The sequence below is a fragment of the Python bivittatus genome, unplaced genomic scaffold (genome assembly GCF_059951505.1).
Source record: "Python bivittatus isolate LINGU-HERP-01145 unplaced genomic scaffold, Pbiv_v1 ctg000430_np1212, whole genome shotgun sequence".
Lineage (NCBI taxonomy): Eukaryota > Metazoa > Chordata > Lepidosauria > Squamata > Pythonidae > Python > Python bivittatus.
Genome location: NW_028277071.1, coordinates 2,515,030 through 2,541,164, shown reverse-complemented (window position 1 = coordinate 2,541,164; position 26,135 = coordinate 2,515,030). Strand labels below are relative to the sequence as shown.

General features: G+C 39.4%; 2 protein-coding genes across 2 annotated transcripts in view; both read right to left on the bottom strand.

Moving 5' to 3' along the window:
* Window positions 1-364: 364 nt before the first annotated feature.
* On the bottom strand, window positions 365-15,441 carry LOC103062747 (vomeronasal type-2 receptor 26-like). The gene is made up of 8 exons (XM_088143956.1): window positions 15,357-15,441; window positions 13,535-13,623; window positions 11,998-12,173; window positions 10,773-11,061; window positions 6,617-7,471; window positions 5,454-5,681; window positions 2,964-3,090; window positions 365-1,263 (listed from the first exon to the last, which is right to left on the bottom strand). The coding sequence occupies exons 1-8, from the start codon at window positions 15,439-15,441 to the stop codon at window positions 365-367; spliced, it is 2,748 nt and encodes a 915-aa protein (XP_088000082.1).
* A 3,744-nt stretch (window positions 15,442-19,185) lies between these two features.
* The window catches only part of LOC112543304 (vomeronasal type-2 receptor 26-like), a 40,019-nt gene continuing 33,069 nt past the window's right edge, over window positions 19,186-26,135 (bottom strand). The window contains exons 4-6 of the mRNA XM_088143955.1: window positions 25,253-25,352; window positions 19,772-20,063; window positions 19,186-19,191 (exon numbers count right to left, since the gene is read on the bottom strand). Of these exons, the coding sequence (XP_088000081.1) occupies window positions 19,186-19,191; window positions 19,772-20,063; window positions 25,253-25,352 (398 nt within the window). The remainder of the gene's footprint in view (window positions 19,192-19,771; window positions 20,064-25,252; window positions 25,353-26,135) is intronic.

Below are 26,135 nucleotides of genomic sequence, written 5' to 3'. Positions count from 1 at the left end.
AAATACAGTATCTTGTCTTTTCATTATTGTTCAGAAGACAAGATGCATTGGGTTGAAGTTCTTAAAGAGAAATACTATAATCAGTTATGTTTACTTTGTAATGGTGTGTCAACCTTTTGAAGTAGGTCAGGTCAAAAAACTGACACCACAGGATGCCAGGAATACTACTTTATTGTTATAGGGTATATTAACAGACACTTGAAAGCCACTCCAAAACATCCACTTTCCCCTTTTTAAGGATAGCGAGGTTGAGATCTCTTTCTTGCACTTTCTACTTTCTCATGACTAAGCAACATTTTACCTCTCCCCTTTTCTTCTCAAGGCCGGAGCTAAATTCTTCTACATTATGGGATTTCAGCTATTGCTAGTTTCTCATTTTTAGCTGCTCCTTTGTATTCAGTTCTGGTCTCACGACAATTATGTAGCATTTAGGGGAAAAGATAGATCCTAATATTCCAATGCTGGAAGCCAAAATGGAGAAGATCTCCACAGCTACCATGTATTTTCCTTTGGTGCTGAGATACGTTGGGACAAAAGACACCCACACGCTGCAAAACACGAGCATGCTGAAAGCAATACATTTGGCTTCATTAAAAGTGTCTGGCAGCTTCCGAGCAAAGAAAGCCACGATGTAGCTGATGAGAGCCAGAAATCCCATATATCCTAGAATATAATAGAACATGTTGCCTGATCCTTCATTGCATTCAACTACAATTTCTTCTGGAAGAGAATGCATGTCCAAATCTGGGAATGGAGGGCCAGTACACAACCATAATATGCAAATACTTACTTGAATGCAGGAACAACAGAGAACCAGAGAGTTTGAAAATCTTTTCCCCACCCATTTTCTCATTTTTGATCCTGGCTTGGTAGCCATAAAAGCTAGAACCACTGTGATGGTTTTGGCCAAAACTGAAGAAACAGCAACTGAGAAGATGATCCCAAAAGCAATTTGACGGAGAAGACAAGTCAGTAATTGGGGCTGACCAATGAAGAGCAAGGAACAGAGGAAGCAGAGGAAGAGTGAAACAAGCAAAATATAAGTGAGATTCTGGTTGTTGGCTTTGACAATGGGAGTATTCCGATGTTTTATGAAAATTCCAAGTACCACTGCTGTGGTCACAGAAAAAGACAGAGCCAAAACAGTCAAAGTGATGCCTAAAGTTTCATTGTAAGACAAAAAAATTAGAACTTTGTGAATGCATAGGGTTTTTTCCTTGTTTGGATATTGTTGTTCTGGACAGTCTAAGCAGTCATCCATATCTGTGAAAATACTTATTTCAGAATTCATAGCACTATTTCAAATGTTGCATACTTCTGTCTACTGAGAAGTATTTATTAATTGAAAACATCCAATGTCATAAAGCACCAGTGGGAAACCTATGGTTCTTGGAACTGGATGCGCAACAACTCTCATCATTCATTGCCTTTAACCCTCCTAGCCAGAAGTGCTGGAACATGTAGTCCAGCAACATTGACACACAACTTCTCCACATCTCTCTTAAAGTATCTCCTGCTTTCTTAATACTGTACATAAGCTTTTCCATCTATCAAAATACCTGTACAATGTGTTGAAGGATGGAAGCAGCTTTGATTTTTAAAGCTGAATCTTATATTATAAAAAGCAGGAGGTCAACAATTATTTGTTTTTCTTTTTGAGAAGCTTTGAGAGAACCCCTCCTATACCAATATTATGAAGCTGAATCTTATATTATAAAAAGCAAGAGGTCAACAATTATTTGTTTTTCTTTTTGAGAAGCTTTGAGAGAACCCCTCCTATACCAATATTATGAAGACTGAATACATTTGTCATGTCCAAAGACTTCTCTTACTAAGTAGGATTGAGGACTACTCCCACCAAAGAATGTGATCTGGGGCAGATGTTGCTAAAAAACATTTTTCCCTTTTCCTCACATTTTTCCCCTCCTGGACTTTGCTTGAGAAGGATATTTGTTAATCTTATACATAACTTTATAAATCGTGAAACATCTTCATAAACATGTATAACACACTATATATAGTTGTAATTTTTTGCTATTTCTCTGATAGAAAGAATGAGTTTATGCAAAAAAATTTTCAGTTCATACTATTTACACAAGTGTTCAGTCTCTCTGTCTCTGTGTCAATGCTGGTATTCATTTTTAAAATCAGCTTTCACTAAAACATTTATTCTGTACACATTTCCATAAATATACACATTTCTGCAAAATTTGGGAAAGTGTACCATCTTCAGAAATAGTGTGTTCTGAATTATGAATTAGTTCACGGGACGTTAGTTTAAGTCGATTTGCTCAGAAGTACAGAGCCAGAAAAAAAAATTCTCATGTTTGCTACTCCACTACACCAAATGAGAGATATGGAAGCAGCACATATGAAAACTTAACTGATTTTATATACATGAGTTTCTTGCTCTATACGTGCTTTCTCTGTCACCTGTAAATTTTCTACTGAAAGGAAGCAATGCTTCATGAATGTGGGTAGAGTAGTTGTATGGAAGGATTTCTTATGTCTTTCAATGTTATTTAAATTTTGGCATACTTCAATAGCATCTCCTCTAGTGTAACTAATTACATCAGAGCCATTATCTACGTGCTGAATTTAAACTTTTATATTAGTGATGATGTAGCATCTTTGAAAACACAACAGACTAGCTGTCTTTAGTCAAGCTGTTACCCATGGCTTCACATATCAGCAGTAGGAAAATATATGCCTGCCCCTGATGCATTTTTTTAATATATGCCTGCACAAAATGATGGTTGTCCCTCTGCACTGGCATAAAGTATTTTTTTCATGACCTCGTTGTTTGCAATCTTACTATATGGGAGCTCAACCAGAATGGAGCTCCCATGAATAATGAGGGTGACCTGTATGTGTGTGATATGTTCTCTGTGTGATATGCCTGTGTGCATTTCTGTATACATCCAGTCACACATAAACAAACATTACAGTACAATGTTTCCTACCTCTCTTATTTGAAAACTTTCTTGATGCACATGGATTACAATCATAGCAACAAAATGGCTCCCCTTCCTTCCTTTTCTTTCTGGAACCTGGAGGGCAATGATCATTGCACAGAGCAAGAGGTATAGTCTATTCATTAACAAGAGATAAGGGGGGGGAGAGGGGAGGAGAGAGGAAGAGAAGGTGAAATATGTATTTTCTTCCCTTGAATCCAACAGTTTTCTGAAATCAGTACATGCGTCATAAACCTCTGAGAAATTTTCATATGCATTTCAAATTTTCATCCTACTAGTTGTATCTGTGTGTGTATGTATGTGCAGGTGTGTACACATATAAGAAAGAATTGACACAAAATAGCATGCTTTGTGTTATTCATAAAACTTACCTTCACTTTAATTAGGCTTTTTTCATCACTAATATGTTATCATAACTTACTGTATGGGATTAATCTCTTGTCATCATTCTGAGATGCTTGTATTTGACTTCAGTGCTGCCCAGTCTATAGTATCATGAAGTCAATATGTACATTATATTATCCCTGAAAAGCTGGGACCACTTCAGTTATGGGCACCTGTGTGGAATCTAAATTCCTCTGCAAGAGTCAACAGGGATCTTTAAATGCATTTTCCAGATTTACTCTGACAGATATATGCCTGAGTTACTGTATATAAATCTTTTTTCCCCCCTAAAATTCAAGTTACAGTGAAATAAAGAAAATGCTACCTATGCTTTCCTGATGCCCAGGATGTTAAATTATTGCTAAATGACAATAAATACTAGCTTGTGGATTCTTGAAAATAGAAGGCACTATATTAAAAAGGAGGAAGCTTGTGTTCTGTATGATATCACTACTGCAACTACTACTAGTAGTAATTGACCTGGTAAATTCTTTGGATCAATTACAAAATAATTTAGAATATTGAAAGCAATGCAAGCAATGAAAACCCTAAAGAGCTGCAAGCTCTTGTTGCTTTCATCACATAGATCTTGTGGTGTAATAGTCTGTGGGAATATCCTTGAGAGACAGGAGGAGGAAGAGCTGTAGCCAGGTCAATGGCCAGATAAGTGACATCTCAGCCTACCGAAGGAATGGGGGCATGGAAAGCGTCTCAGAAGGGACCCTCCCTAATTCCCTGGAAAGTAAAGACAAGAGGGGAGGAAAATGTTTTCAGACTTGCAAGATACTGTTACTGTAACCTTACAATAAAGGTAATGTTAGTATTCATGAAGCTGGTTTCTTGTCTGGACTCCATCCAAGGGCTGACATGTGGCTTCACACTGCAAACTCCACCTCTTTTGGGTGTCCATTCAATGTCACAACACAAGTAGAAAAGTGGGGACTTACATCACAATGCCATTGCTTGTGTCACTCTGTCCCCTCCTCCCTGACTCTATCCCCACCTAGCTCCTGAGTACATTAATTAAAGCACTGGAAGAATATGGAGAATGAGGGGGGAGGGAGAGAGAGAGAGAGAGAGAACACCCAATAGTGTGACATTTAAAACTAAGTATAAAAAGGGCAGAGAGAAGACAACTATCAGCCTGTAGCCCAGCACTGAAATGATCTTATCTTGGGCTCCAAGTATACTTGCCTCAGGTGGACCTGAGGCACCTGAGAACCTACATACTGAAAAGTCTCCTTGACAAACTCCTCCTTAATTTCACTTGAAAGGGTTACCTTGGGTGAGGCTATAAGGATGGCTTAAGAGCTGGACAGGCAATGCTCAGTAATGAAAATGCATCCTCTCAATCAGAGGAATTAAAGGTACACAGTAGAACACTCTCAGGGGCAGCTGTTTTTTTTTTTTTTTTAATATCTGCACTCAGTCGTTACCGACTCTGCAGTGACTGCTTTGGATGAGTCCTTGCAGTTTTCAAGGCAAGGTATTTCGGAAGTGGTTTGCCAGAGCCTCCTTCCTAGAGCAGAGTCCAGCTGGCGAGCGCAGGAGGCGGGGTTTCTGTTGCTTCGTGCCTTTTTCGGGCGTGCGTGGGTTCCGCGCTACTGGCAACTGCTCCCATCTCCTTTTTGCAAGGCGCCACCAGCATTTTTCCTCCCACCGGAGTGAGAGTATCCATTTATCTACTCACATGAGTTTTTGAACTGTTGGGTTGACAGGAACTGGGGAGGAAATGAGCTCACCCTGCTAATGCGAAGGCTGGGCTCAAACCGCTGAAGTATCGACCATTTCTGGCTTGCAACTTTCAGCGTCATTAAGCCGCTGCACCACCACGTCCCCAGTCAGGGGCAGCTGAGAGTTTCCTTATTTGAAAGCTTTCCATTTCCTTGTGGAAAGAGAGTGAAAGCCTAAATTCCTCCCTATCCTTCTCCCCTTTGCAAACTAGCTCTGCAAATCCAAAAGCTTCATAAACAGGATCAGAAAGTTCAAGTTGGTCGTCTTCCGTACTCTTCTTAATATAAAAATACAATGGAATCATTCATTGCTGAAAAGAAGCCCATCCATGTTTGTTTTCAAACTCCATTCTGGTCCTACCTGATTAAAATGGTCATGCCATGTGATTTTTCTTTCATTGATGGAAAACTTTCTGCCTGATGGTGCTTGAGGATCCATTTGTCCTACTATCACTTTCATGAAGGATTTGTTAGGGAAAGTAACCCAATTGATAATGTCAAATCCAGCTAGCAATTCACCCTTCTGGTCAAAAGACACCTTGTCTCCAGCACTGTTATTAAAGGAGACTCGACTTAGGAAATGGTAAAGCTGGAATGAATGAAATTTTGACAAGTTTTACCAAACTGATGGAAACAATGAAAATCTTTGGCTTGGAATAAAGTTTTGCTATATTCTGAAGCTATTTGATTATTTTATCACTCCATTATTAGTAGTCCCATTATTTCCTTCTTCCCTAATCAAACATTTCAGCTCAGCTCATCCTATTTGACATCTTTAAAAATGATATTAATTTAATGGTTATACCCCGCCCAGAGTCACTTTTTGTGAGATGGGCAGCTATATAAATTTACTAACTAACTAACTAACTAAGTAACTAACTAACTAACTATTTAAACTAAAAGGTGGTAGACTTTTTAAAAGTTTTGCTTAATGTGTGTCAAATAAACAGACTCAATTTTCTTTTGGCATAGAAATATCTTGGTAAACTTATGTCACTGATGGGAATCCAAGTATCTCAAAGCTAAGGTTTATTGTCTGCCAGGCGAATACTACTACTACTACTAAATCAAATTTATATGCCAACCGCTTCTCTGCGACTCTGGGTGGGTATCCAAGTGGTTGTTTAGCAACTATGAATTTTTTTCCTGCTATCACTATTGTGCAATTTTTATTATTTACTTAAGTTAGAATGTTCTGCAAAATGATAAAGATTTGATGCTATAGGTGTAAATTCTGGATTTTGTAGCATTATGCATCCTCAGAAATACACCTCTCATTTCCTTCAAAACTTATGAAAATGTTGGTCTCAAAAACGTTTAGTCCTTTTATTGCATTATGGAGTCTACTAACATGCATTTATCTCTACTGTTTATACCTACTGTCTTGTCTTCCCTGCATCTCTTTCGGGAAGACCCAGTAATACATTGTATACAGATGACCTTCTTATATAAATGAAGACATTAATATTACCAATAACATTGATCTGTCAAAAAAAAAGATCTGCCTTCTAGGTGAGACATTACCTGAAAATACTGTGATTTAGAAGTCCTTGGGTGATCTCTATCCAACACTGTTCCATGTGTCCTTCTGGATGAATGTAATGCATGCAAAGCATGCACCACAGCATAGACAGCATTGTAAACACTGTAGCTTTGACTGGTCATGCTCATTTCAAAAAAAGGCCGCGGAAGGCTTTCTAGTTTCTCACTGCCCGTACAGCTTCTATGGTTCTCCATATCTATGCCAAAAGCTGGGAATGAGCATTTAAATGCTTGTTCCCAGAAGACTCTGATAAAACTATCTGTAACAGAATGGGGATTCTGGAAGAGAAGGAAATTTTGAAATGCTAGCATCTCAGTGGTGTGACTTGCTAAGGACAAGGTACCATGGAAGACATGCATATTTAAATTATTTAAAAAGGGCTCCACTGAAAAATCCCAATGGGCCGTCATAACCCACACCTTCTGCACAGGCACCATCATGTCTGATTCGGCAAGATTGAGCACTATCTGCAAATCTAACATCATATGAGCATCAGCGCTTACAATGCAGACATTAACCTTTGCTTCACTGAGCAACAGGGCCATTTCTCTAAACATGCTATTGAAACTAACCACACCTAAAATACTGCTTTGGAGTGGCATTCGTTCAGCGAAGGCAATGCAAATTCCATTATCTGAAAAAAAATGTTCCAAGGTCTGCACAAACTTTTCTCCTTTATCATCCTCCATGGCCATCATTCCAACCCACTTCCACTGAAAATGAAGCAATAGCTGGACAATCCCAGTGTATTGATGCGCTTCATTAGGAACCATGCGGTATAAGAAAGAGGGGTGGCTTATATCATTCACTGGAGGAGTATATAAACAGTAGGTGACCTAAAGAAGAACATAATTACATTCATACTGGGGAAATATAAAAATATCTTCAGGGTCAAGCACTTTTCTATAATGCTAGTTCTTTTTCTCACATTTACAACCCCAAATCACTTAAGGGGCTGTTGGTGACTTTCTCCTTACCACTTTAACTTCAGAAAAGTGTAGTGAAATAAAAGAGGCTTACAGCCATCCCATGCTGAAGCTCAGTCAAAATGTTTCATGTCTGACTTGAATTGTGCTTTCTCTTTATTTACAACATGTTGTCCACCCTGTCTTCTCTGTACTTTGAAATAGACATTAAAGTAATATCCAAATGTGTATATTCTGTTTAGGATGTTCTGTGATGTATCAGTTCAAATATTTTATATTTGAGTTCATGATATTCACAGCTTAGGATCACAGATATGAAGAAACCAATCTTCAAATTCCATTCCATGCTCTAAAGTTATCTTCAGGGATCTTAGTTGGTGTCCTCTCAGGCTAAGGAAGTGGGTTACCTCCATGGTAGACACCAAGTTCTCCATAACGATGGATATCTGGACCTACTTTACTATCTTTCAAGCAGGAAGCAAAGATGTTTTTTCTTCTCCTAAGCATCCCTTAATATATTAATGCCATATTTTTAAATTGTATATATTCTAATTTATTTTTTTAATATAGCACCGTATGTATTGATTACATTTAAAATATTAATTGTGCATTTAGAGTGTTTTAAACCACATGGAGAAATGTAGTTGCTTCTCTATCTTGAATTCATATTGCATCTGCATAAATATTCATGCTGAACTAAATTCTCTCTTAATTATAGAGCGAAATATTTGGGTAGATTGATTTTACTTAGAATGAAGTATCAATCCATCTATCCAACTCTTCAGTATGTGTGCTAATAATAATCCTTACTGCATCTACCACATAACAATTTTTTTAATTGGATAAGAGAAGCTAAATAATTTATTTAGATGTCAGAGATATTTATCTCCCCCACCCTCTGTTTCCTTCTATTAAGTATCCTGAGAACATAGGGAAAATAAGTTTTGTCATTTTCATCCTGGAGTGTTAATTTATTTCAATGTTATTTATTTACAGCAATGTTTAACCTGTTTTCCTTTAAATGCTTGGCCAACTGGACACAATAAAAGAAACTAATGAATAATAGTAAAGAACAAAAAGTTCACACCATCCAAAATAATTGGTTAAATACCCTGTAATTTAAATGACAAAATCTAAACCCATGAAATCAGATCAAGATAGCAATGACAGGACTATACTACTGATGTAACAGCTTGACTTCAGACAAACCCTGAGTGAACAGAGATGCTGATGCTGACAGCTAATTAATAATGATAAAAGCTTAAGATAAAGACTCTCCTAAATTAAACTTGCTGACTTCACAGACATGTCTAAGTTGTTTTCTAGGTCACAAGGTGGAAATGGTTCACCAATGCCTTCTTCTGATATTTTATTTTCAACTTTCTAGTTTGGTCTACAGTCTTGGGAGTTCCTGATAGTCTCCTATTTAAGTGCTCCCCTGGTCTAATCCATATGTTCATACCCATTACACTATTTCCTTTGGGGAGAAACTATGTTATGCAGAGGACAGAAAAGGAACAAGCAGTAAAAAGTCAAGGCAATTAAAGATATGAAATAATAGGAAATATAAATAAAAGGAAATACATCTAACCTAGTTTACATAATTACTATTCCCTATATTTCTCCATGCCTTTCAATCCTTGCAAACCAACCTTGCCTCCAGTATGTCCATACAGAGTATCATACTCTGCTTTTTTTTTCAATGTCTCCTCTCTTTCTTTTTGAGGATCTCATCCACAACATGCAACTGTGACATTCTCAGTTTTCCCCTTCCTTTCGACCCATGTATTGCCCTTTCTCTATTTGTTTTGCGATTTGATCCTCATATCTTCTCTGTCCATGAGAAAACCATGAGCATGTATGGCTTTCCTATTCACTTTTGTATTCATTCCAAATTCATTCCTCGCCCATCCATTCTTGACTCTATCTCTCCTGTTATTATAACAGATACTTCTGAAGTATCCCATTCTCATTGCATTCAACTTATTTTTATGTGTCTCCTGACATAACCAATTCTCATTTCCATAGCAATGTCAGGTTCAGCTGGCACGGTACTGCTAGGAAACCCGGCCAGCCGTGCTGAGCCAATTCTACCGCCTGCTCACAAGCCGGGGAGAAAGAGGAATTGTGAGCCATGGCTGATTGATCAGCCACCTGTGGCCACTTAACAAGGAAACCGCAGAGTGGATGGATTGTACCCACTCTGATGAGTGGCGCGCTGGGACAAAGAGCAAAGCCGCGGGCTGCGGAAGGCGATCACTGCGCAATCGAGGAAACCCTGGCTTTGCGTGCAATGGAAAGGACCCTGGGGGAAACAAGACCACGCTGGAGCGGCAGAGCAATCTAAGACAATGGGATACTGGCTGAACCTGCCATTTGGAACATTAAGGGGGATTACTAGGGTATTGATAATCTGTAGCTTGTAACCTGACGACGGGGCGAACCGTGGGAAGGGGAGAGTTATAAATTGTACAACGAAATGTGCCAAGCCAGTCCTGGCTTTGTTTGTAACTGTTGCGTTATGCTTGAGTAAACCTCTTTTGTGAACCACACGTGTCACGGGAGTTTCTCTTGACGAACGGGGCATTCCTTACAAGCAAGATGTGGAGAAGCACACTCTTATACACAGTACTTTTTACTTTCTTTAAAAAACATTTAGTTAGTTTCGTCAGTTAGTTATTACTTAGTTTATAGGACCTGCAGGCTGTTCCAGTCACAAACTAGCTCTTTGTAGCATATAGATTTCCCCCTCTGTTACATAGGTTAAAACAAAACAAAACAGAGGAAGTCAGAAAAGAAAAAAGAGAGTAGCTAAGACCAGGATAGAGTTAATAGAGAATAGGAAAAGAAGATAGTCACTTCTATTAAAGAGAAATACCGGTTGGCATTGTGAGAATGTAAAACTTTAATCCTATTGAGAAAGACAAAGTTCCGTCCTTCTAAACAAGAACCACTTATATCCATATTATCCGTTCATACAAAGTGAGGGTTATACAGTACATGATTTGTGGTGCTGGCAATGAGATCTTAAAACTCTTTCCATCCCCAAATTGAATTTAGAAGAAGCTATATTATTTCTGTTCAAATCAACCTGCTTATGGTACATCGCCATAGAGAAAATGTGCATAACGTGTACCTGTTAGCAAAGCTCCTAAGCAAATTTATTGCATCTGCATAAATATTAAATATATTAAGGTATAACTCACCTTACCTGAGGAATCTTGTAGATGCCTAAAATACTAGCTATGTGGAGGGAGGTTTCTGAGTCAGTACCCCCAATGACAGCTGCTGGAATCTTCTTGCTGCAGCTGTAGTTGAGGATAGTCGGCTTCTGATTAAAGAGAAGGTTCAGTGTATTCTGATAAGTTATCTGGGCATCAAAGTGGCTATCATAGACATGAAATCCCAGGGTGCTGTTGGGTAAGATCATGCTGTTTCCATTGATTTCGTTCACAGCAAACGCCAAGGCTAGGGTGTGCTGATATTTTTTCAGCATTACACTAAAGTAAAAGAAACATGATGAGTAAGCCATGAATTTCTATCTTGTGGACATTTCCACACTACTCCTGCAAGAGGTACGCTGCCTTAGAATAACCCATATTTACAGTTGGAGAATATTGGGGAACAAAAAACTTGACATTTAGAATGAGCTCACCTTTAAGTAAAGGAATACCTTTACCATTACCATTTAGTAATGGATCTGTGCTCTTATCCTCATCAATATTTCAGCTGTCCTGAACCGTAAGGAAGAGGTCCATTTTCAGAGAACTTATGCTCAGAAAATTATACAGGGCTTTTACATTGCAGATGAAACTAAATATTGTATCACTAGATTATGCATTAAAACATTCCAATGGTGGGTCATGTTTCCTCTAGTTTGCCTTCTAGGGGCTTCTGGCCTCTCACTAAGTCAGAGAAAGGTACCCTTTACTGGAGAGATTTTTCCCCAATGATTTTGGGGTAGGATGTCTATGGGTATAAAAAATGCTATATATATAAAATGGCAAGTACTCTCAGCAATAGAAGACTGGGCCAGGGCTGATGCAGGTTTTCCCAGTTCATACAATCAAATCTAGTGTGTCTTATTGACTGATTTGATCCCATCAGAGATAAAAAATCAGAAAAAACTCAGCATACAAAGAGGTCTGGCAAACATCATAGAAACATTGAGCTAGAAGGGATATTTAGAAGTCCAACCCCTTGCTCGGTGCTGGAGCTTAAAGTTTAAGCCAAACGGTTGGGTTAAATCCAAGAGCGATGGGATAGAAATTGCTGGGGGGACCTGACCACCATTTCAATCTCCTATTTTCTATCACCAGAAGATCAGAATAACAGGATGTAGGAGTATTAGAATCTATGCAGAGTTGCTAAAAGCGTATCAGTGGCATTGCTAGGAAATAGCCAAGTATTATGGAAAACAATTTGGTTTTTCTTACACAGGTTCAACATCACACTTGGGTGCAGGGTGTGTTCTGAAGTCTGTTCCTTCAGAAAAGGAGAAAAGCTGTGAAACTATCCCACCAATTATCACATCACCTGGCTGATAATATTGGTACTGCACTTTCAGAGAGTCAGGAATGGCACACACTGCAGGAGACATCACACAGTCTGTCTGTGGTAGCAGCAGCAAATATACCAGAAGTCTCAGGGACAAGAAGTACCCTCTCATACAACAGGCATGGTGATTGTCCTTTAATGTAACATCTTCTACTCCTACTTTGATCATTATCATTCAGCTGTTTAGTATGCCATGGTCTTTATGAGTCCGGACCCTTCCACTAAATGGATATACACTGGGCTGCTGAATCGATGGATGGATGGATGGATGGATGGATGGATGGATGGATGGAGAGAGAGAGAGATTCTAACCCTCCCTTTGATCAGTTCAGGAGTTATATACCTGTATGTAATTGGAATGGAAAAATCTTTTTCTGCTTTGAGTAATGAGCATTTAATAATTATCACCTTAGATAATCATAGGGTATTCCCCAAGACACTGCAGTCAGCAAAAGTTTCAGGTGCTCCTCCTCCTCCATCACTGCTTTAGGCCTTATAGTGATTGTTTTGTAGATGATAGGTAACTAAAGTACTGGAGCTTCTGAATAAAAGGAGAGCTACAGATGAGAAATATTAGGAATATGCATCTAGTAAATTAGTATTAGATGTAATTTCTAGCTTTAATTTGTTAGGAATAGATTTATTGGGAACTAGACAACCCTGTGATCCATTGGGTCATCCTCTGAGACAAAGGTAGTGCAGTCTGATGTGACCAGAATGAACATTAAATCTTAGGCTGACTATATATATATAATATATATATATAGCCTCCAAATTCCAAAATCTGATTGAGTCATTTATTGATTGATTAGCTGCTATGAAATTGTGTTGAGTCTTATTGATCAAATAGATGAAACTTCTCAAGGATGATCTTTCACCAATCTGGTCATTCAGGTCTTCCAACGGTGCACTCAAAATTACTACATTCAAGTCCATCTTGCTGCTGGTCATCCTCTTTTTCTCTTTCGTTCCACCTTTCCTAAAAGTAGAAATCTATCAAAATACGATCATTTGGGCCTGGTTATTTGTGCCTCAAGTGAGAACTCAGGGTTGATTTGGTTGATGATCCATTTGTTTGTTTTCCAGGTTATCCATTGTATTTTTAAGTGTCTTTTCCAAAACCAACATGGAAAATCATCAACATCCTTTCTATCCTTTTTCTTCACAGTCCAACTTTTACTTCCATAGAGAATCACATGGAAAATCATTGTCCGCATGATTCTAAACATCATAGGTATAACGTGTCACAACATCTGAATAACTACTACCCTACGAAAGTGCCAATCTGTGCCATATTTCCTGACTGCTCGTTCCTTTACTGTTGGAACCTAAAAGATGCTGGTGGAATCTAAAAGATAGAAGCTATCCACCACTTTAATATATTCACTCAGTTCTTAGGCTGGCTGTCCTACCTACTGCCTCATTTATATTTAATCGTAATCCCATTTTTGCACAGGGTTCCTTGACTGTTATTACTTGAGCTTCCAGATCAGTTGTATTTTTCACTATAAGAGGAGTGCAATCAACATAGCACAGATTATTGATGTTTCTCATTCCAATTTTAAAAGCATGTTCATATTCCTTTATTACAGTCTCTTTCAGTATATATTCAGCATTAAGGTTGAATGTGCTAAACTAAAAATGATGCAGTTTCCTGACTTTAGCATTTGGTAACTACACAAGGATTTGTTATGGAATTGTTGCCCTTCCAGTTTTTCCTCTATGTCTTTCCAATGGGATTCAGCCCCAAAGCCCATACTTGTAAATGTTCAGGAGCATGAACAGGGAGGTAAAAAATGTCAAGATGGCAATCATGACTGTGATAATACCCCACCTTTTCTAATGTGTGCTGTGCGTGCAATTCATACTGCATAAACAAAGGGACAAGGCTTAAGTGACATAGCTGTGGATGCCATCTTGGCTTTGTTGACCCTCCATGCCTCCCTGCAGAGGTTTCTATTTCTATTAACAAAACTTTATTTCTTTATCAACATATTTTAAGTTGGGATTATGATTATATGATCAAAGCAGCAGCAGTGTTTTATTATTCCCCAAATCTGCAAGGAAGAAGGGAACAATAGGTATAAATAAATGGCATCTGCAAAAAACATTCAATTCTCAGCTTTTAACAAACAAAAGAAATGAAAGGCTTGGTATACTTTTTGGGAAACTTGACTATAGAACAGGGTGCCCCAGAGTGGTCAATATAGTGATGATGGGACTATCCATTGTTGTTGTTTGTTAAAGTACTATTTATGAAATTATTTTCATATAATAAACTTTGGGGGTTGTCGAACAATCTGAAAGTTCATGAAGGGGTCAATGAGCTGAAGAGTTTGGAGAGCCCTGCTATAGAACATGGTCTTGGAATCTTTGCTTTTAATGTTGTTTTTGAAGGGATGGACACACAAAACATGCATCAAACCTACCTGATTAAAACTGATGGGCCAAACAATGGCATTCTCCTGAATGGTCAACTTCATTTCTTCAGGAGTATGTGTATCTAAACTTCCAACTTTGACTGGGTTTTGAAACCAACAATCCAAAGAAAATGAAAGGTATATAAGAAAAAGGAAATAAACAGCTCCAAACCTTTCTGTTCTTCTAAACCATCCTTGCAACTTCGCTATGCATTCAGTGATTCACACATGCCTCTTTTCCTCTAAATCCCTCTCATTCTGAAAGTCTCATCAATTCTGCCAATTGTTACCTTTCTCTGTCTTTCCTTTTCTCTCAACCTCCAATAGAAGAGAATCTTCTATCAAACCTTCTCAACCTCCCAGTTTTCCTTCATATTCACTCTTTGTATATGACAAAACAACCTCAATGTATTTTTTTCATGCTGATCATTCACCCATTTTTGACCTGATCCTTTCTTGTATTACCACACACATTTCTTAAATACTCCATTTATATTACATTCAGCTTTCTTTTATGGTGCTCTTCTTTTAAGGATTTCTGAAAAACAGACTCCATTATGGGGGTGGGGAGAAGAATGCTTTTAGAATCTCTGAGATGCTTTGAGAAGTCTACGTTATTGTATGTGAAGCTTTCTAAATACAGTGGTACCTCGGGATACGAACTTCATCCGTTCCGTGACTCTGGGCGTATCCCGAGTTGGTCGTAACCCGAAGGAAATTTCCCCATAGGGTTCAGTGTAAAGCCGGTTAATCCGTTCCGCCCTCTGAATTTGGTCACACCCCGAAGCAAATTTTCCCATAAGGTTCAATGTAATTACCGTTAATCCGTTCTGGCATCCACAGACCACGCCTCAGGGGTGGGAAAACAGCTGGGCGTGGCGCAAAAACGGCCAGGCGCGGCATGGCGTGGTGTGAAAATAGCCGTGCGCAGCGCGGCACGGTGCAGCACGAAAATGGCCAGGCGCAGCATGGCGCGGCGCGAAAACGGCCGGGCGCGGCGTAGCACAAAAACGGCTGGGCGCGGTGCAGTGGAAAAATGGCCGCAGACCACATGTCAGGGGCGGAAAAATGGCCGCGGACCACGTGTCAGGGGCGGAAAAATGACCGTACCTCGAGGCGGAGTTCGCACATCGAGGTAAATTTTTGCGGCCGGAGCTGGTCATAACCCAAAAAGTTCGTTAGTAGAGGCGTTCGTATCCCGAGGTACCACTGTACTTTCTAAAAGAATGTAGTTGGAGATGGAAGTCGGGGAGCACCATAAACACTTTTAGAATCTTAGAGATAAAATGAGAAGCTGTCTCTCTCTCTCTCTCCCAGTCTATTCCATTAACTATTAATTAATTCTTGCTACTAATGTTTTCTCTTTGGGATTCCTATGACTAAAAATCATTCATTTTCAATCTGTCTGGTTTCCATCTCCAGTTGCTGCATTTTTGTGCATTTGTGTGTGTGTGCATGTGTGATTGCTCCTTAGACTCATTTAGATGTGCTAAATGCACTATGAATTTTTTATTGTGGTCACAAGCAAAATATTTTAAAAAACCCTACAAATCCTAAATTTAGACATGCACCATTAGTAAAAGGCTATTGCTATTATTATTACGATATTAGACAAATGGGGAGCTTAGCTATCGCATACTGGCAGAAAAAAGGCGGAGCTGCCACCGAAGGGTCTCGCGGGTTCCCAACCAGGAGGCGGCCCATGCCCCAATGGCTGCGGCTCCCGCTACCGGCCTTCCCCGCCGTCCTCCTCCTCGGTGGCGTGCGATCTGGCCAGGGAGGGGAGGGAGAGAGCGCGAGGGCTGAGGCAAGAGTAGCGTCGGAGGGCGGCCGTTGGAGAGGGCTGCGGCGCGAGGGGCGGTGGGGGAGGAGGGGGAGGTCGCCTATTTGAAATGGAACAGCGCGTGAGGGGCCTCTTGGGTCGGTTGGCTTGGGGGAGATTCAGAAGGCGCGAGAGCTCTGCTTTGCCTCAGCGCCCTGGCCTTGCTCTTTCGGGGGGGAGGGGCTGCACTGCGCTGCGCTGCTTAACAGGCACCAGAAGACTTAGGAGCTAATTGAGGTACGATACTACTCTGGCTCTGAGCAACGGTCAGAACACTTTCTTCTGTCGCTTTTTTAAGAAAAGAGATGAGAGTTGCACCAAACAGGTAATGTGCTTCCAGTTGTCAGGATCCTGACAGACAATTTGTTGGACAGGTATTAAGTCCAACTGCAATTTGCTAAGTTCCTTACATCCTAATAGAATTAAAAAGTCATGCTAACCTGTGCATTTTGTAGCATTTGCGCTGTTCAATCAATTTTTCTTGACATAATTGTAATAACAGGCACCAATTTCTGCTACGAACATTCGTCTACTGTACTGTGAACTAATGTCATCCTAACTAAACCCCAAGAAGTCACTATTCCATTCTTCACTATCTTTTATCTGAAAATCAGTATAGCTGTTTATTGCAGATAATGCCCTAGGCATGCTGTGTGGTACCCTGTGGCAAGGGTCTAAAAATTTCAGAAAAAGTTGCTGAAATATGTGAATTGGACCTAATTACTAGCCCATATTCACTCTTTGGCAGCTTGGTCATTCTCCAGATCTCGTGGGCTGTATTTTCATTGTACTTGGCTAGCATAGCTGTGACTCCATAGGGTAATACATCTGAAGGAAAACAGGGAGGACAAAAACACATGGTTTTGGCCTGTTATCAGAGTTAAGCCATTTTTGCACGTGGCTATAATACAGGTTATCATGTGCTGCTTACCTGAGAATACTGACAAATATTATGCATTGTCTCTTACAAATTATCTGCAATTTCTTATACAACATAAAATATCTTCCAGACCTTCACTTTATTTGAAAATAGTAAGTAACCCATAGAGTTGTTGGTAATATTGAATAGTTGATTTGACCTTGTACTGTATATTATTTTTGTATTATTTTTTACTGTTTTTATTGTTTAAGCATTGTTCGCCACCCAGAGTCACCTGGTTGAGATGGGCAGCTATGGAAATTAAATAAATAAACAAATATACATAAATGCATATGCTACTCTGGCATTCGTGAGCTCAAAATGATACGTGCCATGATTGCTGATGGAGAAGATTCAGTCTACTTTTATCTGGCACAATGCTCTGTTTCCTTTTGAATGAATATATAGCATGCAAGTCATATACCACAGCATAGACTGCATTGTAGATTGGGTAACTGTGGCTAATCATGTGCATGTCAAAAATTGATGAAGGAAGGGCCTCTATCTTCTCCTCCCCAGTGCACATATCTTCATAATTCCTCTCTCCACTGGAGTTGGGGAATGAACATTGAAATGCATCTTCCCAAAAATCCTTGAGAAAGCCATCTTCTGTATCGGAGGCTGGATTCCTTTTCCTAACAAAATCCTGAAATCCTGCCAAGTCTCTTAAGTGAACCACAATGGATAGAGGACCATGAATGAAGTGTAAAGGCCAGTTCCTTTGAAGAGAAGTTGAAGTGAAATCCATCTGGGCTATCATAATCCAGACTTTCCCCTTCTTTGATATATCGTGTTGGGAGAACAACAGTCTCATACTCATCATAAATTCAGATTGTACAACCACAGCAGAGGCCACGCTTGCCATAACAATTTCATATACTTCATTTCCCTCTTCCCACATTTCAGCAAATTGAGTAGTGTACGTCTTCTTGGGGAAAGTTTCAATAAAGTCAAGGCAGATTCCTCTCTGAGGAAACATTGAAACCACATTCTCTATAAACCAATTTCCATCATCATAGTTCAGAGAAATCATCCCAACCCGCGTCCACCCAAAATGTAGCAATAATTGGAGAATTCTCCTGTTTTGAAGGATATTGTTGGGGAACATCCAGTGGAAAAAGTCTCCATGATTAATTGCAGGTGCAGAGCCATAGATTAGCTGAAGAAATAAAAACAACTGAAATGTGTTACTCTAATAAGTATGCAAAATTTAGCAAAAGAATTGTTGAATTATGTAAATACAAAAAAAAAAATATTTTGACCAGTTGATAGAGTCAGTAAAACACATAGCATATTGACTACCAAATTTTGCTCTTTAAAATCTTTAATACCATATCCCAAAATAAGCTTTTTCTTTTCTCCCTTTTGGATTTAAAACAAGAAAAACAAAAACAGAGAAAGAAGCTCATCTTCAAAGCACAAAGAGGAGAAAAATGAAGAGTTCAAAAATACAAATAAGAAAACAATAATGGAGAGAACAGTGATTATTAAAATGACCAGAGAAGCCAGATTAACTATGGTTTTAATTAACTAAATATAGGTTATATAGGATGCACCTCAAGTTTGACTCCGTGTAATGGTCCTGGGAGAGAGGGAAGACTGGACAACCAGTGTGTAAAAGTTATCTTATCCCAAAGAAGGAGGGAGGGTGTTGGAAATATTTCAGAAGGGACCCTCCCTAGTTTTACAGAGGGTAAATGGAAAGGAGGGGAGAAATACTTTCAGTCTTGCAAGATTCTGTTAATGTAACCTTACAATAAAGGTAGACTAGTACTCCTGGTGGTACTTCTTGTCTGGACAACTCACTGGGGTAACATTTTGTATTTGACTTTTTCCGAGCCAGGAATACAATTGTATTAAAAATAAACCAAGGATGACTTTTCCAAGCATACATGATTCTCCATTTTCATTGCTGCAGAATTTTAAAAAGACAATTTCAAATTTGGCAGAAAGTTTTACCTGTCAAACCCTTCTTGCAGCTAAAGCTGAACGCTATCTGTAACATCCCATATTCTTTTTAGCTATTTATACTTGATCCCAAATATTTTTCTGGTTTATAATGGTTTGTCTAGTCATTGGATTCACTGAACATTTTATATACTAGGTTTTTTTTATTGTATATGAGAAACATAAATATATAAAAGCTGGCCAAAATAAAAATGTGCAAGCTGGTCAAAACAGACTTCTTTGTTCATTTGTAGAGTTTTGACTTCCTTAAAGTTCTTACCTGATTTTGATGAGAATCCTCATCAAAAACTTCATCTTCTTGGTTTTTTTCATTGAAATTAATGTCTTAAATACCCATTTAATTGTTATTTGTTTAAGACCTTAATGTGTAACCTCCTGATAGGAAGGAAGGAAGGAAGGAAGGAAGGAAGGAAGGAAGGAAGGAAGGAAGGAAGGAAGGAAGGAAGGAAGGAAGGAAGGAAGGAAGGAAGGACATGTAAGATACATATATATATGGTTGGGGGGAAAAAGGGAGCATATTTCACCTGTTGAATCTTGTAATTGCACAGGATATTTGCCATGTCCAGAGAGATTTTTGTACTGGGTCCTCCAATGACAGCTACTGCATTGTTCTGGCCATCACACTTATAGTTGGGGATGAATTTGTCCTTTGTTGAAAGAAGCTCCATTGCACTATGATAGGTCCAGCTTCCGATGAAGTTGCTGTTATAAATATGGAAGCCCAAGGTGATGTTGGGTAGGAAGTGAGGGTTTTCATTGATTTCCTTCACAGCAAATGCCAAGGCCAGAATGTGTTGATAGTTATGTGTCAGGAACCTGTAAGAAGATTAAATTAACTCACTATTCTCTATCAGAAAGAGGTGTGCATTGCATTCCAGTGACCATTGCTCTGGGATTTTACAGCTGAAAGACAACTATTATGACCTTCTTTCTTTAGGCTGACACTATTTACAGGGACCGAGATCTTTCCTTGCCACCTCAAAATAAAGTCTTGGAAATAGGAAAACTTTCCAGATCTTATTTATCAACCATGAATCATATACCTCATGCCGCCTAGATATATGCTTTCATTTGGAAAATAATATCCTTTTTCCCAGAAGTATCTGAGAACATAGACTCTAATTTTGGAAAGTTTAGACAATAATAAATTTCTTCATGCCTAAGTTTCCAGAAGAATCTCTGTAAGGATTGATTGATTGATTGATTGATTGATTGATGGCAAAAGAATAACAGAAATTTAAGGGAAAATTAAAGTATAAGACTCGGAACCTTGACAAATGAAAAGTAGTCCTTAAATTAAGTTACATTAAGTAATCCTTAGGTTACTTAGCTTTTTCAGATAATCCAAGCACAGATTTTAGAGCCTACATTTTCAGCATTGCTTTTGAAAGTAACACTACAACTATAATCCCTTAATAAATCTGGCACAGGCGGTGCATTAACTAATGTTCAAGAACCAAACAGCCTACAGAGTCAGAAATTTCTCAGGAAGTGTGCAGTTTATTTAACAAATTCAACAAATCCGAATGTCTTAAAAAAGGTATCCAGGTGGTTCATGAGAAGGTGGCATTTCAAATGCTAGTGGTTCAGAAAGCATATAGATTTGAAATGTTATGGCACCAAGGATCAGCTGTCCAGTCTTTAAATATCTGGGAATGGGAAGAGGTTTGCTGACCTGACATTTAGCAAGAGTGACACTGTACATTATCTGAGACTGCAACAGTACCAACAGTGGAATCACAGCCATCATGGCAGAAAACTCCCTGCATCTCTTATCTGTAATTTAAATGTCTCTGAGCAACATCACTCTGAGAGGACAGAGCATAAAGTATCCAGACAGATCTGATGAAAATTTGGCTTTGGTCTTTTTGCTGTAACAACTCTTCAAGATATTTGTTGTTGTTGTTTAGTCGTTAAGTCGTGTCCGACTCTTCGTGACCCCATGAACCATATTGCGCCAGGCCTTCCTGTCCTTCACTGCCTCCCTGAGTTTGCTCAGTTTCATGCTCATTGCTTCAGTGATGCTATCTAACCATCTCATCCTCTGCCGTCCTCTTCTCCTTTTGCCTTCAATCTTTCCCAGCATCAGGGTGTTCTCCAAAGAGATCTCTCTTCGCATTAGGTGGCCAAAATATCTGAGCTTGAGCTTCATTATCGATCCTTCCAATGAGCAATCAGGGTTGATTTCCTTTAAGATTGACTGGTTTGACATCCTAGCAGTCCAGGGGACTCTCAAGAGTCCTCTCCAGCACCACAGATCAAAGGCATCAATTCTTCGGCGCTCGGCCTTTTTTATGGTCCAGCTCTCACAGCCATACATTACTACTGGAAAAATCATAGCTTTGACTATGCGGATCTTTGTCGGCAAGGTGACGTCTCTGCTTTTTAATATGCTATCTAGGCTTGCCATAGCTTTCCTCCCAAGGAGCAAGCGTCTTTTAATTTCATGGCTGCAGTCTCCGTCTGCGGTGATCTTGGAGCCCAAATAAATGAAGTCTGTTACTGCTTACCCCTTCTATTTGCCAGGAATTGATGGGTCCAGATGCCATGATCTTAGTTTTTTTAATGTTGAGTTTCAAGCCAGCTTTTGCACTCTCCTCTTTCACCCTCATCAAGAGGCTCTTTAGTTCTTCTTCACTTTCTGCCATTAGGGTGGTATCGTCCGCATATCTGAGGTTGTTGATGATTCTCCCTGCAATCTTAATTCCGGCTTGTGATTCTTCCAGCCTGGCATTTCTCATGATGTACTCTGCATATAGGTTAAATAAGCAGGGTGACAGTATACAGCCTTGTCGTACACCTTTCCCTATTTTGAACCAATCGGTTGTTCCATGACTGGTTCTAACTGTTGCTTCTTGGCCCGCATACAGATTTCTCAGGAGACAGGTAAGGTGGTCTGGTATTCCATCTCTTTAAGAATTTGCCACAGTTTGTTGTGATCCACACAATCAAAGGCTTTTGCATAGTCAATGAAGCAGAAGTAGATATTTTTCTGGAACTCTCGTGCTTTCTCCATGATCCAGCGAATGTTGGCGATTTGATCTCTAGTTCCTCTGCCTCTTCGAAACCCAGCTTGTACATCCGGTAGTTCTCGGTTCATGTATTGCTGAAGCCTAGCTTGTAGGATTTTGAGCATAACCTTGCTAGCATGTGAAATGAGTGCAATTGTGCGATAGTTTGAGCATTCTTCGGCGTTGCCCTTCTTTGGAATTGGAACAGAAACTGACCTTTTCCAATCCCGTGGCCACTGTTGCGTTTTCCAAACTTGCTGGCATATTGAGTGCAGCACTTTAACACCATCATCTTTTAGTATTTTAAATAACTCAGCTGGAATACTGTCATCTCCACTAGCTTTGTTGTTAGCAATGCTTCCTAAGGCCCACTTGACTTCACTCTCTAGGATGTCTGGCTCAAGGTCAGTGATCACACCAGCGTGGACATCAGGGACATTAAGATCTTTCTTGTATAGTTCTTCTGTGTATTCTTGCCACCTCTTCTTAATCTCTTCTGCTTCTGTTAGGTCCCTGCCTTTTTTGTCCTTTATCATGCCCATCTTTGCACTAAACGTTCCTTTCATATCTCCAATTTTCTTGTAGAGATCTCTAGTCTTCCCCATTCTATTGTTTTCCTCAATTTCTTTGCATTGTTCATTTAAGAAGGCCTTCTTATCTCTCCTGGCTATTCTCTGGAAATCTGCATTCAGTTGCTTATATCTTTCCCTTTCACCCTTGCTTTTCGCATTCCTTCTTTCCACAGCTATTTGTAAAGCCTCATCAGACAGCCATTTTGCTTTCTTGCATTTCTTTTTCTTTGGGATGGTTTTAGTTGCTGCCTCCTGTACAATGTTACGGACCTCCGTCCATAGTTCTTCAGGCACTCTGTCTACCAAATCTAATCCTCTAAATCTATTCATCACCTTCACTGTGTACTCACAAGGAATATAATCTAAGTCATACCTGAGTGGTCTAGTGGTTTTCCCTACATTCTTCAATTTAAGCCTAAATTTTGCAGTAAGAAGCTCATGATCTGAGCCACAGTCAGCTCCTGGTCTTGTTTTTGCTGTCTGTATAGAGCTTCTCCATCTTTGGCTGCAAAGTATATAATCAATCTGGTTTCGGTATTGACCATCTGGTGATGTCCATGTGTAGAGTCGTCTCTTGTGTTGTTGGAAAAGAGTGTTTGCTATGACTAGCTTGTTCTCTTGACAGAACTCTATTAGCCTTTGCCCTGCTTCATTTTGTACTCCAAGGCCAAATTTGCCTGTTATTCCGATTACTCCTTGACTTCCTACTTTAGCATTCCAATCCCCTATGATGAAAAGGACATCTTTTTTGGTGCTAGTTCTAGAAGGTGTTGTAGGTCTTCATAGAAGCGGTCAACTTCAGCTTCTTCAGCATCAGTGGTTGGGGCATAGACTTGGATGACTGTGATATTGAATGGTTTGCCTTGGATACGCACTGAGATCATTCTGTCGTTTTTGAGGTTGTACCCCATTACTGCCTTTCCCACTCTCTTATTCACTATGAGTGCAACTCCATTTCTTCTAAGGGTTTCTTGCCCACAGTAGTAGATATAATGGTCACCCGAATTAAATTCACCCATTCCCGTCCATTTCAGTTCGCTGATTCCCAAGATGTCGACGTTCAATCTTGTCATCTCATGTTTGACCACATCCAGCTTGCCTTGGTTCATAGATCTTACATTCCAGGTACCTATACAATATTGTTCTTTACAGCATCGGACCTTCTTTTCGCTTCCAGATACATCCACAGCTGAACGTCCTTTCGGCTTTGGCCCAGCCGCTTCACTCTTTCTGGAGCTACTTGGAAATGCCCTCCGCTCTTCCCCAGTAGCATATTGGACACCTTCCGACCTGAGGGGCTCATCTTCCGGCGTCATATCTTTTAGCCTTTTAACATTGTCCATGGGGTTTTCTTGGCAAGGATACTGGAGTGGGTTGCCATTTCCTTCTCCAGTGGACCACATTTTGTCAGAACTCTCTGTCATGACCTGTCCGTCTTGGGTGGCCCTGCACGGTATAGCTCATGGCTTCACTGAGTTACGCAAGCCCCTTCGCCACGACAAGGCAGTGATCCATGAAGGGGCTCCAAGATATAGGGAAAATTATTTGTGTCATTTAATCTTTATAGTCTTGCCAGTAGCAGCTAGCATTCCACAGAGAGCTCAGAGTAGTTGATAATGATAGAGCAGATAATTTCCTACTCAGGTGTATTTAGATCCCTCCAAAAGGACTATAGCTTATCAGGAGGCCTCTGTCATCCACTGTGAGCAGTAAAACACACAAAGTGAAGACAAATCCTAACTTGCATTCCCAAACAGAGAATTTGTTATATTTCAAATTAAAAGCCTTTATTAACAACAAGGTTGAAAAATAGCCTCTACACCCCTAAGGCAAAACAATGTCTTGAAAATAGTTGTCCTCACTGTTTCATAACTTAAATACAGAATCAGCTATTTGGCAGATAATCTTTTTATACTATTGCATATTTCTAATTCATTTTGAAAGAGCCAATGTTGCACATTGAACCACATTAGAAATGGCAGTATCTAAAACTGAGAAAGAAAGCATTTCTACCTTGTAATAAATCCTCTCTTCGATGTCAAGGGGGTTTGACTAGAGAAAAGCTAATTGTTTGCATATATACTGCGCTGGAATTGGCGTGCCATGGAAGTTTGGGACAGAAGCACTGGGAAACTAGGAAGCAGAGGGTTGGGAAAAACTCAGACATCTGTTCAGACAGACCAGGGCAAGTACAGTTCTGCAAAGTTTATGAAGCTGAACCAAAATGGAATAAAAGCACTGTCTTGCTGGTAACCAATTATTATGCAGTATGTAAGAAATAGAGTAGAATCTATAAGCAGAGGAAAGATAAATGAAAGGAGGTGAAATTTATATTTGAAACATTTATGCCTTCCCCAAAATACATTGACCCATTATCCAGCCAGATTGAGAACTGGTAGAGTTAAGAATAATAGTTACCTACATGGGATCATCAATGAGTTCTTCAAATGGGATTCTTTTGAAAGTGATCACATTAGACATCAAGTAGATCAGAGAAATAATGCCACCAACTATGTGATCACCTGAATGGTAAGACTTTTGTTTAATACTACAGTTGTTGATGGTGCATTTAGCATCATGGGATATGACCTGAGGAAGCTATGTTATCACCCACAGTGTGAATAGTAACATAGCAAATCACAGATGTGCTTTGCCCAAATGATCATTGATATGGCTTGTGAATATAGGACAAGCTAACGTTTTGGCTCTTTCTCTTGGTTGATCTGAATGCAGAAATGTATACCAAAAACAGACTCACACAGCCTTGCTCTTCAAGCCTCGTATTCGAGTATCATAAGGAACAAAGAATATTAGTATCAGCCAGTCTTGGCTGGGTTCCTATTTTGCTCTGCTCTTTGGAACTCCCTAGGGCGCAGAGGAGTAGAATTAAAGGTGGTCAATTATAGGGCACAACATCTGTTGCTGAACTGTATCTGAAACTGCAGAAGAAAGTGATCTCACATTTGTGTAAATGGTTTGTGGCTTTCTGTGTAGCAAAAAGATTGTAATAAAAGGCAAAGAAGATGAGGGAAAATCAATTAATAACATAGTGAAAAAGAACAAGTTTCCCGGCTTTGTAGTGGTACAGATGGTATGACACAGAAGTCAGTTTTGCACTTGCAGTAGGCTTCAAAAATGAGAAAACAACAAAGTTCAAAAAGCTTCATTATCTGTTAGAAAAAGTCCATGGTTTTAGATCAGCAAGAGCCTGTTACTCTTCAATGGCGAAAATACTTTAAATAATTATAATAAAACGGGGTTCATTTTACAAAATTTATGTTCAGTATTGTTCTTGTTATGATTGA